The sequence below is a fragment of the Larimichthys crocea genome, chromosome XVII (genome assembly GCF_000972845.2).
Source record: "Larimichthys crocea isolate SSNF chromosome XVII, L_crocea_2.0, whole genome shotgun sequence".
In the NCBI taxonomy this organism is placed as follows: Eukaryota; Metazoa; Chordata; class Actinopteri; family Sciaenidae; genus Larimichthys; species Larimichthys crocea.
In genome coordinates, this window is record NC_040027.1 from 26,465,009 (window position 1) to 26,478,860 (window position 13,852).

The window sequence follows — 13,852 nt, forward strand, 5'->3', positions numbered from 1 at the left end:
CAGCTTCTTCACCACAGGTCCCTGCGTTTTTTGACAGACACCCCTGTGTCCTGCAGCTACAGCCACAAACAGACGACACACACTCAAATGAATGTCTGAATGCGACCTGAGAGTGTTTAGTTTACTGTAGAACATGGCAGATTAACATAGTGGACATGTAGGAGGTCTGTTCTATGAAACAAAAACACGATTCGAAGTGAACATACACTAATAAAAACTCAGCAATATTCTATTCCATTTCTGCCATATTCTCTGACACAGTTAACCGTTTTAGAATAGTTCAATCTAATATTCTTTATTTTTATTGCTCTGATTTTAGTTTTTTTTTTTTTTGTTCCTTCCCCACAGCCTCTACAGTTCTCATGTCGTCCTCTCTACTCCACCACAATGCTGAACCTGTCGCTGTGTTTCACCGGCTTCAGGAACAAAGAGGAAATGGTGAGTTCATTAACTATCACCGCTTTTCATGTGAGGATTACAACTCAAAAGATCTGTGTTCACATTGCTTAAGCTTTTCTGGTTGCACTGACATGGCGCTTCTTTTAGTATGCATTTTGCAGTCTGATCATTTCTCCAGAGGCAGCTGCCAGCAGCTTTTCATTCGGCATCTCACGGTTACCATTCCTGCTTGTGCTTTTCTTCCCTGCAATATTTAAAATGGAGCCACTGATGTTGCCAATTATATCTTGTCGTGCTGAGCTGTTTTTATTTAAGAATAGTACAGCTACCTGTAAATAAATAAATGCGAGCTTCCTGAGTAAGTGTGTAATGCGCCATTCTTTGAAACTGTTTTAGAAATATGTTGATTTCATTCTGTCATCTTGGCTTCAGTTACAGCTACAGATGATATTGTGTTATAACTGCAGATACCTCACCAACCCAGGGGTCCATCTCAAGCTCCCATCACTCATGAACAAGACCCTATTTGAGACTTGACTTATGTAACGTGTTCAGATTTACTAGGAGCTAGTATGACGTTCTCTTTTTCACGTGAAACATCTCTTGGTTTGAGCCTCCGACACTTCAGTTGGGTTGCAGTCGTAACGTTTTTGCCATTTGTCACAAAGTAGTTCAGTGCTCAGAGTCATGCTGTATCTGCTTATTTCTGTATAATTTTATCGTGACATATTTCCACCCAATGCATACATGGTATTTGGAAATGGTATTTGTTGATGTACTGTGCTTGCTGACGCCATCTAATCAGGGACCATAATAGTCTTAGTTATGCAGACTGATGAAAAAGATAAATGTGTTTGTGTATTTCTGTGTTCCATGTAGAAGAACTTAGTGAATCTGGTTCATCACATGGGTGGGACCATCCGGAAAGACTTTAGCACCAAGGTTACTCATCTCATCGCCTACTCCACTCATGGAGAGAAATACAGGGTTTGTACATGCTTACTTTTTTGTTTCATTGAGTATTTTTACTCTGTGTGTATGTGACATTAAAAACCCAAATCATAATCCTTAATATTTCTTTCTGCTAGTCCTAATGTGCACAATTCCAATGTTCCAATATTTGATGGAATCACTGAAATAACAGGCTTTTCTTGCTCATATCCTTTGTTTGTATTTGTGTGCAAAATATGATGATGCATCTGCCCTTTTTTCCTAAAGACGTTCGATCGATTTAAGAACGGCAACAGAAAGGGCAGAAAATAACTGCATCAATGTTTGCGTGAGTTCTGAATGTTTCAGCCGCGTTCACTCATTATCGGTGGGCATGAAAAATAAATGGCAGCGCTGGCCAAATCCTCAACAACCCATTAATATCAAAACAGTGCCGGCACAGAAGTGCCTACCAGAACCGGAAACAGATGTCACCACGCAACCAAATTAAAGGAGCCAAAGTGAAAATTAAACCAACTCAAAAAATACTAAAATGACAGAATGCATCATTTTGTGATAATCTGACAGCGAGAAGTACAAACGCCCGTCCACCACTCCTCCTGATTGTGCTGCGCATTTCCTCTTAACAACCAGAATGAGCTGGAAATGATGTGAAGTTCCTCCCAGCCTGGCTTGAATCTGATGTCAGAAAGTGATCATTTTATTTCTAATTAGATCGTTTTTAAACTGTTCAATACACGGCCTCCTCCATATGGATACAAAGAGCTAGATAGATGGGTGGATGAATAGATTGGCACTCGTCATTTTCTTGGCATCTCTAAGGACACATTAACAGATGCTTGACGCCGTACTTCTTTCAGTCATCTCTGGCACGTCTAATCTTGTCTTCCTCTCTCGTTTCACCACCTCCCATTTTGCTTCTCAAAGTCTTGTGGAGGCTGTATTTTGTTCAACATGACAAAATGTAGTAAGGACTTGTTGGCTTGGTGACAGGCAGCCAAGGCTGTTTTCCATTTGAAAGTACGATGCTAACTAAAAAAAGGGACAAAAGGAACTGTTTCAACGATGGAGCCTCTCAAACTTGTTTTGTATTGTGCCTGAAGTGGAAACACTTTGTGTTGTGACTCTGAGTGACAGGAAGATCAGGAGAAATGAAAACAGACTGCGGGATTGTTGTGCTGCCACAATAGAACTATTTCAAGGGTTTTTTTTTTTTTTTTTTTTCCTTCAAATTGTGCATAGATAAATGTCATGGCCTCCTTTTTCCTCTGTCTAGCTCATCTCTTGGTTGCACATTTACTAATTTGTTCTTTGTTTTCTTTGTTGTCTTAACTCTCTTATTGTGTCCTCATCTCTCAGCTGGCAGTGTGCATGGGGACACCCATCCTCACTCCATCATGGATTCTCAGGGCCTGGGAAAGAAGAGATGATGTGTAAGTTTAAAATTGTCCAAGGAATGCCTAATGCTTTTCAATTTTCTCAATTAAGGAAAGTTACTTTGTAGTAAAAGAAATATTCTGCATCTCTCATAAGACCTAAATTACTCCAATGTGGGATACATTGTCTCAGTGCATATTTACAATGATTGTTTAATCTACACTAGATATTATAAAATCTAATAAAATGTGCAACATATTTTCAGGAAACTGAACTTGACCTTCCACTTTATCTGTTCTTTATGTGATTTCATTTACATTATGTAGAAATTGGTAATTTTGTGATTTAACGCCCCCCAGTTTCAGAGTTTAATAACACTATAAATTTGGACAGCTGTACACATATTTGTTACGATTATGATTTAAAAAAAACCCAGTCCACAGCGTTGCTAACAGTCAAACATGAGGCAAGGTCAACAACACAAGACATAGCAGCCAGATAATATTAATTTCTAGTCCAACAGCAGTCAGCCCAGCTTGGCGTCTGTCTTTCAGCCCTTTATTCCACCAAGCTCTCACCAACGACTCAAAGTCAGTCCCAAATTTACTCTTGTCCTTGCTCAGTCACTCTCTCACTTAATCTCTCAGTTAAGTTCTCTTTGGTCATTTGGCCTCTGCCATTATGTCCATGGAGACTGCTGATCCTGGTTACGTTGCCGCTTGCAAGGAGAATTATTTTATTAATTTTTTCAAATGGTTATTTCATGGTAGAAAAGTTACACGATGTTGCTTCAAAGTGTTTGAACAGAAACATAACTATAGAAACGATGACACGTTTTGATAATAACCATGTTTTTATGTGTGAAGGTACTTCCATGCAGGAGAAGAGGAGTTTCGAACAGAGTTCAAGGTGCCTCCGTTTCAGGACTGCGTCCTCAGTTTTTTGGGTTTCTCAGATGAAGAGAAGGCCAACATGGAAGAGAGGACTCTTAAACATGGTCAGTGCTGCAGCGCTGGGAGTCGCTCTGCCTGTAGCGAGCTAGGCACTGAGACAAACACAGTATTGATAGTGTGTATGAAGTGTTTCCAGTTATTGTGTGTCCAAAGCTGACCTGTCTTGCTGCAACTAATTTCAGTTTCTAAGCTGTGGTTTAACTAAGAGTCAGTTCTGATTTATACCTACATTAAAATAAGTAAAGCTGATCAATTTTACAAAAGGTACCCACTTAAATTTGTATCCATTTCATCACAGTCTCTGTGTTTTTCTCTCTTTAAGGTGGCAGTTATCGTGAAGTCGGAGATGAGAGGTGTACACACATGGTGGTAGAGGAAAACTCAGTGAAGGAGCTGCCGTTCTGTCCCTCAAAGAGACTCTTTGCGGTCAAACAGGAGGTGGGTCTGTCTGTCTAGGGAAACATGAAGAGTTGATTTGAGTGTTGCTTCTAAAGACAAATGGGTCTGACGCCTCTGTGATGCTGGTCAAGTCTTATCCTGACATAGCTTAATAATCAATATATGCTGAGATACAGGAGTGAAATAATACATCCGCTTAGTTTGTTCCTCCTGTACAGAATTCCAAATGATCATCTGGTCAGGATTCCTTTAGGTTAAACCTCAGTCCATTCTTTCTCTGCTCTCTCTCACTCTCTCTGTCTGTGTTGTCAGAGGGAGGGATCAATAACAGATTTCCTCTTCCAGCAGATGAATAATTTGGGCCAATAATACCCTGATCAATGCAGCCTTTTCTTTACTGTGCCACTATCATTGGTTTTAAAAGGAAAGTGTATCAAGTCTTTGTCTACCTACCTCCGTTCAAATCCAGGGTTCAGTAAATAGTTTTCTGTCCTCTTCTCTGTAGTGGTTCTGGGGAAGTATTCAGATGGACGCTCGAGCGGGAGAGTCTATGTACCTCTATGAAAAGGTGAGTGATGAAAAACAACACAGAGGTTTTCTCTTTACAAATAGAATAAAGGCAAAGAATTAACTGTGTCCTTCAATTCTCTGTCACATTAATCTTTTTATTTTTATACCAAGCACTTCATTTACATTGCTCGTATTCCTATTTCACTATTTTCTCCTCCGTTACCTTGTACTTTATTTGAAATGAAACTCCAGAATCCACAGGATGATGGTTTTGTTTCTCTTTCTCCTTTCTTTTTTAAAATTTTTAAATTGCGTATTTTAAAGTTTAGTTGACCTTTTCGCCATCCACCTGTTATGGTATTTTCTATCCTTAGGTTACCTGAGGTCACGTGTGGGCCTTGGGGTCCTCGGCAGTATTACTTGTTTGTCTTTGACTAGGTGCCTTCCATATCTCAACACTGTGGTGGCCGCGGTCGAAAAGACCTGTTGCTGCCTTCCTAGTCATAATAGATAGCTTGTTGTTGCTATTCCAATCTGCGTAAACAGACATCTGTGTCTCCAGACTAGAATACGCTGACAATAACACCTCCAAGGGTAAAGACATTCTCTTTGACTAATTCTGGGGCGTATATTATTTGGGGTGTGATCTTTGGGTTTAAAGTACATGCACCATCACAAGTTCATCATAATGTGAGACCGACTCAGGCACTTCTGATGAACTTTGAGAGTATCTCGAGTTCTCCTTGTTTAAGTGTCAATAAATAATGCAGCATAAGACATCAGAGGCTCCTGAACACTTTCTTCCCTCCTGACCTCACCATTGACCTTTTGACTTCAGCAATTTCTCCACAACCATCCACCTACCAATGTTCCAACTAGGGCTGCACGATATGGCCTATAACTAATATCTCGATATTTTTAAGCTGTATCGCGATACATGATATATATCTCTATTTTTATTTCTCCTGTAAATCCCTGTGAATGTTAAATTTACCCCTTTGATGCAAAAAATAACATAAGTATGATGATTCAAGTAGACCCTTCTATTAGATTAGTAACGGCTGTGCAGCGTTTTAGCTGCGTCCTCTGCCCTGCGTCATCTCACACCGGGCGCATCTTGGCAGCGTAGCGAGCCGGCTGTATTCACACGAGATCACAACATGGAGGAGATTATAAAAAGCATCTGTTGTGTCATAATTTATTGTGTGTTGTTCCACTTCAACAATTAGTCTCCCACGTTCAGGTTGAGACCCTTTGATCGGTCTTTGATCACCTGGTGCTACCGGTCATGACGTAACGTTGATGTGAAGTTGTAAAAAGCTACATGAACTGCGTATTGTGTTTTTATTTGAAAGGGGGCGGAAGTTTATTACGTTGATCTGTGTCAGATTTCCTGTCTGGTGCGATCTGCTTCGTGTGAAATTTACAAGGTTTAGCAGCGACTCGCGTCAAAAATAGAAATGCTACGGAATGCTCGCACCGTGGCGGGAGAGATGCTGCTGAGCATCATCGTGCTCCGGTGACCGCAGCGCAGCCGTTACGCGGCGCGTATGCCTCTGACGTGGGCCAGTGGGCCTTGTCTCTCCTCACTTGATACAAAAAGTACGCATGTGTGCAGGGGATTTTTCTGGGTGGGCGGGGAAGTGTGCTGCGTGCTGTGAGGAGCACCAGGAGTGAGTGACACAGGCAAAGAATTAAATGCCGACGGCTTAAAACATTTACGTGACAAGTACTCGATGGTCGCGATATAGTCATTTCATACATCTCAAATAGAACAAGCCGCAATATATTGAGTATATTCGATATATCGCCCACCCCTAGTTCCAACCCTATGAGACAACCATCTATGATCAAGTTTTAGGAGTATGATCATTCTGACCAGGATAATGTGTCACTCTATAGTCAGTTACAGTCAGAACACCTGATTGAAGCTGACTTGTGCTTTGATTTGTTAAGAGTCAGCCCGAGACATTTGCCTCTCGGAGTATCCTCCTCGTCCCCCTGCAGGGAATGCTGGGAGTGCTTCCTGAGATAAGATCAACTTTAATGATCCCACACCGGGGAAATTCACTTGTCACAGCAGCTTGTATACACAAGGCTGATGAGAAAATACAAGCAAGAAATGTATAGAAAAAAAAAGTCAAACTGAAGAAAGTTAAAGAGTCTGACAGCGGAATGAAGGACCTGTGGTAGATCTTCTAACATGGAAATCTTATTTGTTTTACAAACATTAACTAGCTCACTCCAGATATGACTATGTAAAATAGCAGAGCGTGCACTGCTGTCATTTCAGCAAAACTAGCTACTCCGTTACTGTAATCTACAATATAGAAAAGCCATTGTGTATTGAGGGTGTCCAAACCTTCCACTTGTACTGTTTTACTTATCTTTTTTTACTCATCTTGTATTAATCTAGTCTTGTACTTTTTTTTTCATCCCACCATACTTCAGAATGACAGCCCAGCCATGAAGAAGGCAGTTTCCCTCCTGTCCATCACCACCCCCAATAGTAACCGTAAACGCAGGCGTCTAAGGGACACCTTGGCTCAGCTCACCAAGGAGACAGAGATCTCACCATTCCCCCCGCCACGCAAGAGGGCATCAGCAGAGCACAACCTGTCCTTGGCCTCACTGCTGGACATATCAAACACCCCCGAGGCTTGCAAAGCTTTGGCAGGTAAGAGAGGAAGAATGTAGTCCCGAAAAACTCTAAATGTCAAACAAATGTTTGACCATCATACCGTTTCTTATTTACGGAAGAATGACCCAAGAGGATATTCTAAGGTTCTCTGATTACTTCGTTCTTCATAAGAAAACAGTAACGAGATGAACCCATCTTCATTCCAGAAGATAGAATAGGGTACAGTTCAAAGAGCAAAGGAGCCGACACTGTGACCAGAAATAGGAGGAGGAGAACCAGGGAAAGGAGGACTAGGACAGACAGGGAAGGGAGGAGGAAAAGGTCCCTTCGACAACCACAGGAGGGACAGCAGCAGCCAGGAACTTCTACAGGTCAGGTTTTTCTTCAAGAGCAGGGGCATACTGATGTTTTTAGCAGACACCAGGCCAATACAGGACGAATACAACATTGGACATCTAAAATGATACAGATATATATCCTGTGATAGGCCAATATTGGCTGAAAATCAGGCTACAGATATGTAGGTGGAGCTCCAGAAGCTGTGTGTCAGAGTTGGGTTCTGATAACTGGTTTCACTTTTGTCCGTATGGTAACAAATTATTGGAAGCTTACATGCTCCTCTTTTTTCTTAAAGCAGTAATGTGATGTAGAAAATTCTTTCATAGCACCATTTTTACCCTGCAGACATGTTGCTTTGACTGGTTGTAGTGATAAACTTAACCTGTGTTGGCTTTCAGTAATAGAATAGTAAAACAACTGTTGATTCAGCCCTAATGTTATTACGATTGCTAAAGAAACCCACACATCCCTGACAGCAGTGTCTGTCAGTGCAACATTACAAACTTTCCTCCCTCCTGCTTGTCTTTTTCCTCCAGAGAGTTCGAAGCCAACCAAGAGTTCAACTCCGGTTCTGTCCAAGCAGTCAGCCAGGTGGCAGGTCTCCAAAGAGCTCTACCAGACTGAGAGCAACTATGTAGACATTTTAAGCACCATCCTACAGGTAGCAGTGTGTGTCTGTGTGTTTGCACAATGTGGACAATTCTAACACTCCCTCACAGGTTGGCCAGTCAGTTGCCCTTGACAACAGTTTCAGTCTAAGCTACAATCATTAAAGGTGTGTGCGTGTGCGCGTTCTCACTTGGTCTTATCAGTTGGTCCCAGCAGAGTCAGACAGCTGACCACTGAGGGGGAAAATGACCGCCTGACCGTTTCTCTTTCTGTCTCCCACCCCTTCACAATCTTTTACTCTTTTAGATTTTTTTTCTCACCTATCTTTCTTTCTTATGCCTCCTCCATTTTGATTTTGTTATTTCAATCACTGTTTCCTTCCCAGCCCCTCTCTCTCTCTCTCTCTCTCTCTCGCTCTGTTTCTGCCTCAGAAGTCTTTCATCGATTTCTGCCATCTCGATCTCTTCTGTCTTCCATTGGTCTTCTTTGTTGTATTCTACAGAGTTTACCTGTCCTCACAAAAAGTTGCCTTGTTTTAACTAAATCTGGGAATATGAGGTTAGCCACATTGTGTTGTGGACTGCCTTGAATCTAAAAACGAACACACCACGTGCTGCTAAAAACACCTTAAAAATGCTGCTGTAGCTCCAATGCTCCATTTAACACAGCAAAACACAGCTGAGGCTGACTCCATAATCCAGACGTTTAGTAATGACTGCGAGCCATGAGTCACAGTGCTGTTGATTAGTGCCTATTTCACAGTCAATCCATGCTCCTTTTTTCACTGTTTCACTTCACAGTCAGCAGAAGGGAAATATATTTCATCTGTATTTATGCAGCATATCTCCTTTTTATCTAATAGCCATTTATAAAAGTAGCATATAGTATAAACCTTTGTCAGTATAATTAGTGGACAGAGCTTTTGGTTCTGTGAAGCTGCATTCTGTTTAAAGGCCAGCAGGGGGCAGCTCCATTGGCGGCCAAAAGAAGTAATTCCCTGAGCCTAATGCAAAAATAATTCCATTTCTCACTCCATTTCTGACCTCAGTCAACAATGTCCTCATAACTTTTTTAAATCTCAATCACTAGTTTCAAGTCTTTAATACAGCATGAGTTCATTCAGTATATTATGGTCCCATTTAGAGTTAAACAGGACGTTGATTTGTGAGTCTATCCAGTGCAGCAGACTCAAGAACACTCAAATGGAACTATCAAACTAGATAGTGCAGATCAAATATGAATCAAGAAGCGGTTACCCACAAGCCCCTCACTCAAAAATAATTTCTAGCTACACAAAACAACAGAGGCTTCAAAACGGTTGTCCACAAGAAATCAACAACAGGTTTACACTTGGTAAATCAGTGTTTAGACAGAAATTGTAATTTTACCTCTGAGATCATTATAATTTCAAGTGGACAAAAATGCAATAAAACTCTCAAATGTGACCTTTGTTAGTCTTTCCACTGTTCCAACTACAGTCGTCCCTCACTATAACGCGGTTCACTTTTCGCGGACTCGCTGTTTCGCGGATTTTTTTAGTGTAATTTTGCATGCTTTTTTTTTTTTACAGCGTACTGTACAGTATGAACGCGCGTTGTGTTCTGCGTCCTAAATTGGCTAAGGGAGAACCGCATGTGTTCTGCGTCCTGATTAACTAAGGGAGTACTGTACAAAATGCATGTAAACAGGTGTATAAAAGTGTGTGGTTAGGGGTTTTACGGCCTTAAAACATGTATAATTTAACGTTTGTTGCAGGTTATTTTTAGAACGTATCCTCCGCGATAAATGAGGGACCCCTGTATCACCAATTTTTGTTTGGTCGCAATAAATCCTTAATTCATGAAGTGAGATGGCAGAAACTGTTGTTTTGAGTCGCAATCCTCAAAGCCAACAGTTGAGACATTGACACACGTGAGAGTGTGAAGGCATTCTTTGCTCTGGACACTTTAGCTCCACTACAATGTATTTCTATTATAACTATTATTATAATTATTTTAACATTTCCTCTGATTTATATGACGTTTCCTGTATTCAGAGTTCATGCAGTGTCCACTTAGATCTGCTCATGTATAAATCACAAGCCAAGGGCGAGACAACAGGACTGTACATCACCAAATTAGACTGGGTGACATTTGGTCGCTGTTGGGACTGAACCTGTGACCTCTACCTTTTGTCTTGGTCTTACTTTTGACCCATAGCCGTTGGACAGGCTTTTTTTTTTGTTTTCTGAGACCAAACCTGTTTGGTTTAAATAAGCTCCAGCAGTACAGTGCTGTCATTACACTTCATGCTCAAATCTTTCCTCACAAGCACTTTGTAACAACTGAAGATAAATAAACACACAGTGCAGTAAAGTGCTCCATGACTTGCTGTTGGTCTATGGAATTGGATTTTTCTACAGTTGATCAGCTGGCCAAAGCTGTCCAATGAATGAGTTACCTGGCACTCTATAACATCGTGTTTACTGCTCTTGGTTTGTTTTTTAGTTCGTCAGTATGAACATGGAGAACAAAATTAGAGTTGTGAAACTGACCTCGAGTGCTAATGTCTTGACTGACATGCAGAAATACAAGGCAAACTGAAGTAATACAAGGAACTAGATTTGAATGGTGCTACTACTTGTACTCATAGTGCATACTGATCTGGTAATAGACTCAAAAAACAACACAGCAGCTTGGAAAATTAGCTAAATTGTTTAATTCATATGCTCATCGCACCCCAGTAATTTAGCAACTGCAATGTGCTGTTGTCACAAAGAGAGCAGAGACTCATCTGTGTGAGACACAGAGAGCTGGCACACATAGAACACAGATCTTTCTTCTGGATTAGAAATGGTGAAAATGAATCATAGATGAATGTCTTCATTTCTTAAATACTGACACCAGAACTCAGAACTCTGTCTTAAATAATGTAGTCTTGTGTTTCGGTACCGACCACCACCACAAGGAGCACAAAGGGCTATACCTTGTAAATGCATGTGTATGTCTGTCAATGTGCATTACAATACAGTGTGTAGACATGTTAGGGCTTTTACTGCCCTAACAGAACACATTAAATGACTGATTATTTAGTGTCACTTATTGGTAATTTTTGTGGAAGATGTTAATGCCAGTGTGCTCTGATGTTTTTCTCATATCTGCTTTTATTTTGAAGCTTTTCAAGCTTCCATTGGAAAAAGAGGGGCAGGTGGGCGGACCCATCCTGGCCCAAGAAGAAATGAAGACAATATTCGGCAGCATTCCGGACATCTACGAGGTTCACACCAGAATAAAGGTAGCATGTCCTCAACTGTTTCTATAAGTTTGACCGAATTGTTGTGATATTGACGAGGAATTTTTATTTGTGTGTGTGTGTTCATCAGAGTGACCTTGAAGAACTCTTGACAGACTGGTCAGAGGACAGGAGTGTAGGAGACATCATTCTCAAATATGTGAGTATAAACAAATCTCTGAGTGTGCAGGTCTTGACTTTGACCTTGCATATTTAAGTGTTTTTACAAAGAAATATAACCATATGGGTACTTAAGCTGTTGCTGTTAGACACTCATCTGTTGCAGTTGTTCAGAAGCTTTATAGCTCTATTGATCTATGATGATCTGTCACATCATCAATCAAGCACTGAAGTGTTCACTTACATCAGGAGTCATTCGTGACAGTTGCTTTCAACAGTCGGAGAAGGTCAATGCTGCTGAGCACTTTCCACCTGAGGAGAACACTACATACTCACATGTATTGAATTGTGGCATTGGGCTCACATAGACACAGGTCTTCACATGCAAGGCTAAAATGGCTATGTGGTTCGTCAACTTATTTCAGAACTATTTACCTGTAATATTATGTTGTATAACAGAATAGGTTAAAATCTTTTTCTGTATGAACGTTGCTTTTATTTATCCTGTATTAATACAAGGTTGATTTGCTAGACTAAAATGCTTAATAGGCCCAATTCAGAACAAAGTTTCACAACAAGACAGAACTGATTTGCAGTGATGAGAACTGGCCGAACTTCAGTCAAACCGGCTGATGGAGATACCTGAAAAACATCTTGACAAGTCACTAGTGGCTCCCTTCAGAACATAAGGCATATCACCTGTTTCAACAGCCAATCAGCTATTAAAGTCAAACTAGTATTCTTCTCACATCTCGTCTAGTGGCATTGGTGTACAACTTCAAGTAGCTGAAAGGTTTCAAATCTCGTAATCATGAATCTTTGCTCTGAACTAAACCTCACAGTAATGCGCCATTTCTCACCACTCACCAATCACTGAAAAATGACTCAGAATTGACTCTCTATGTCTCGCCCTTGCCAGGGTAGCAAGTAAATTAGGAGTCATGATCAACTAACCTTCTCTGATCACGTAGCCTTAGTTGCCTGGTCATGCCGTTTCGCACTTTACAACATAAGAAAAATCAGGACTTACCTCAACTCAACATGTTACCCGACTCCTGATACGGGCTGTGGTCATCTTGCTAGACTACTGCAACGCCCTCCTGACAGGCCTCCCAGCATGCACAATGAAACCTTTTTAGATGATCCTGAATGCAGCAGTGTGCCTGGCTTTCAATCAACCCAAAAGGTCACGTTACCCCGCTGCTTATGGTTCCAATGGCTCATGCTTGCCTACAGATGAGTCCCTGGTTCTATGCTCACCTCCTTGAAAGCCCTTATACAGGCATATGTCACCTCCTGACCATTGGAACGACGTCTGGCTCTGCCACCCATACGTTCAGGGCAATCCAAACTTTTCTCGTCTGTTGTTCCCCGTTGGTGAAATGTGCTACCAGTTCCTTCCAGATCAGGGCCGTCCCTCTCTACCTTTAAAAACCTTCTGAAGACCTCCAGCTCTTCAGAGAGGACCTCCTCTCCAACACTACCAACAACTGGACATGCTAAATCTATCCCCCTCTAGAACTGTCACAGTATTTATTGCTGCATTAACACGTCCATGTCCCACTGTACCATGCTTGTTTATAATGTATAAAGCAAACAGGTATGGGGTAGTATTGAGAGTTGGTATATAGGTATGGTGCCACATTATTCCACAAGGCTAGCTTGAAACAACTTTAAACCAAACAATTCTTTCTACTGTATGTGAAACCTCATGTTCTGTGGATCTGCTCCTGATCTGTCCTCATCCTCTCTCTCCAGTCTAAAGACCTGGTGAAGGCCTATCCACCCTTTGTCAACTTTTTTGAAATGAGCAAGGAGACTATTGTTCGGTGTGAGAAACAAAAGCCACGCTTCCATGCTTTTCTCAAGGTATGTCCTCGTGTGTGTGTGTATGTGTGTGTGTCTTTACCTGACCGAACACATTTAACTTTAAAGTAGCAAAAAAAACAAAAAAAAAAAACACATACAGCATATGGTATGACACTACTTCACAGCAACGCTACAAACTGTCAATTAGCGTATGGTTAATGTATGTTATCCCTGTGAATGGAGACTGGTGGTTCTCAATCTGTTTGGCCTGTGATCCCTTTTAAAATGAAGTACTGTCTATTTTTCACTTGTCCCAGTTTTGGCATTACTTACAGTTTGGAACTTTAATTTGAAAGAGTTTTCCAAGGCAAAAGTTGGAGACTAGTCAGAACAATGAATGTAGATGTGCATTAAACAAATGTCTTTTATCCCTTCATGTGACCTCTCATTTATCTTGGTTCCTCTTGGGGGCACA

At 41.1% G+C, this 13,852-nt stretch overlaps 1 protein-coding gene across 7 annotated transcripts in view; it reads left to right on the forward strand.

The window, feature by feature from the left end:
* ect2 (epithelial cell transforming 2) overlaps positions 1–13,852 on the forward strand; it is a 44,881-nt gene that overhangs the window by 10,136 nt on the left and 20,893 nt on the right. For 4 of the 7 annotated variants that reach the window (XM_027290427.1, XM_019276753.2, XM_027290429.1 and 1 more), the window contains 12 exons: positions 349–438; positions 1,279–1,386; positions 2,710–2,783; positions 3,594–3,724; positions 4,003–4,118; positions 4,585–4,647; positions 7,041–7,266; positions 7,437–7,601; positions 8,106–8,230; positions 11,332–11,451; positions 11,540–11,608; positions 13,327–13,437. In XM_027290427.1, coding sequence (XP_027146228.1) covers positions 349–438; positions 1,279–1,386; positions 2,710–2,783; positions 3,594–3,724; positions 4,003–4,118; positions 4,585–4,647; positions 7,041–7,266; positions 7,437–7,601; positions 8,106–8,230; positions 11,332–11,451; positions 11,540–11,608; positions 13,327–13,437 — 1,398 coding nt within the window. The remainder of the gene's footprint in view (positions 1–348; positions 439–1,278; positions 1,387–2,709; positions 2,784–3,593; positions 3,725–4,002; positions 4,119–4,584; positions 4,648–7,040; positions 7,267–7,436; positions 7,602–8,105; positions 8,231–11,331; positions 11,452–11,539; positions 11,609–13,326; positions 13,438–13,852) is intronic. The other 3 variants (XM_019276754.2, XM_010732844.3, XM_027290430.1) reach the window with 2 other exon arrangements.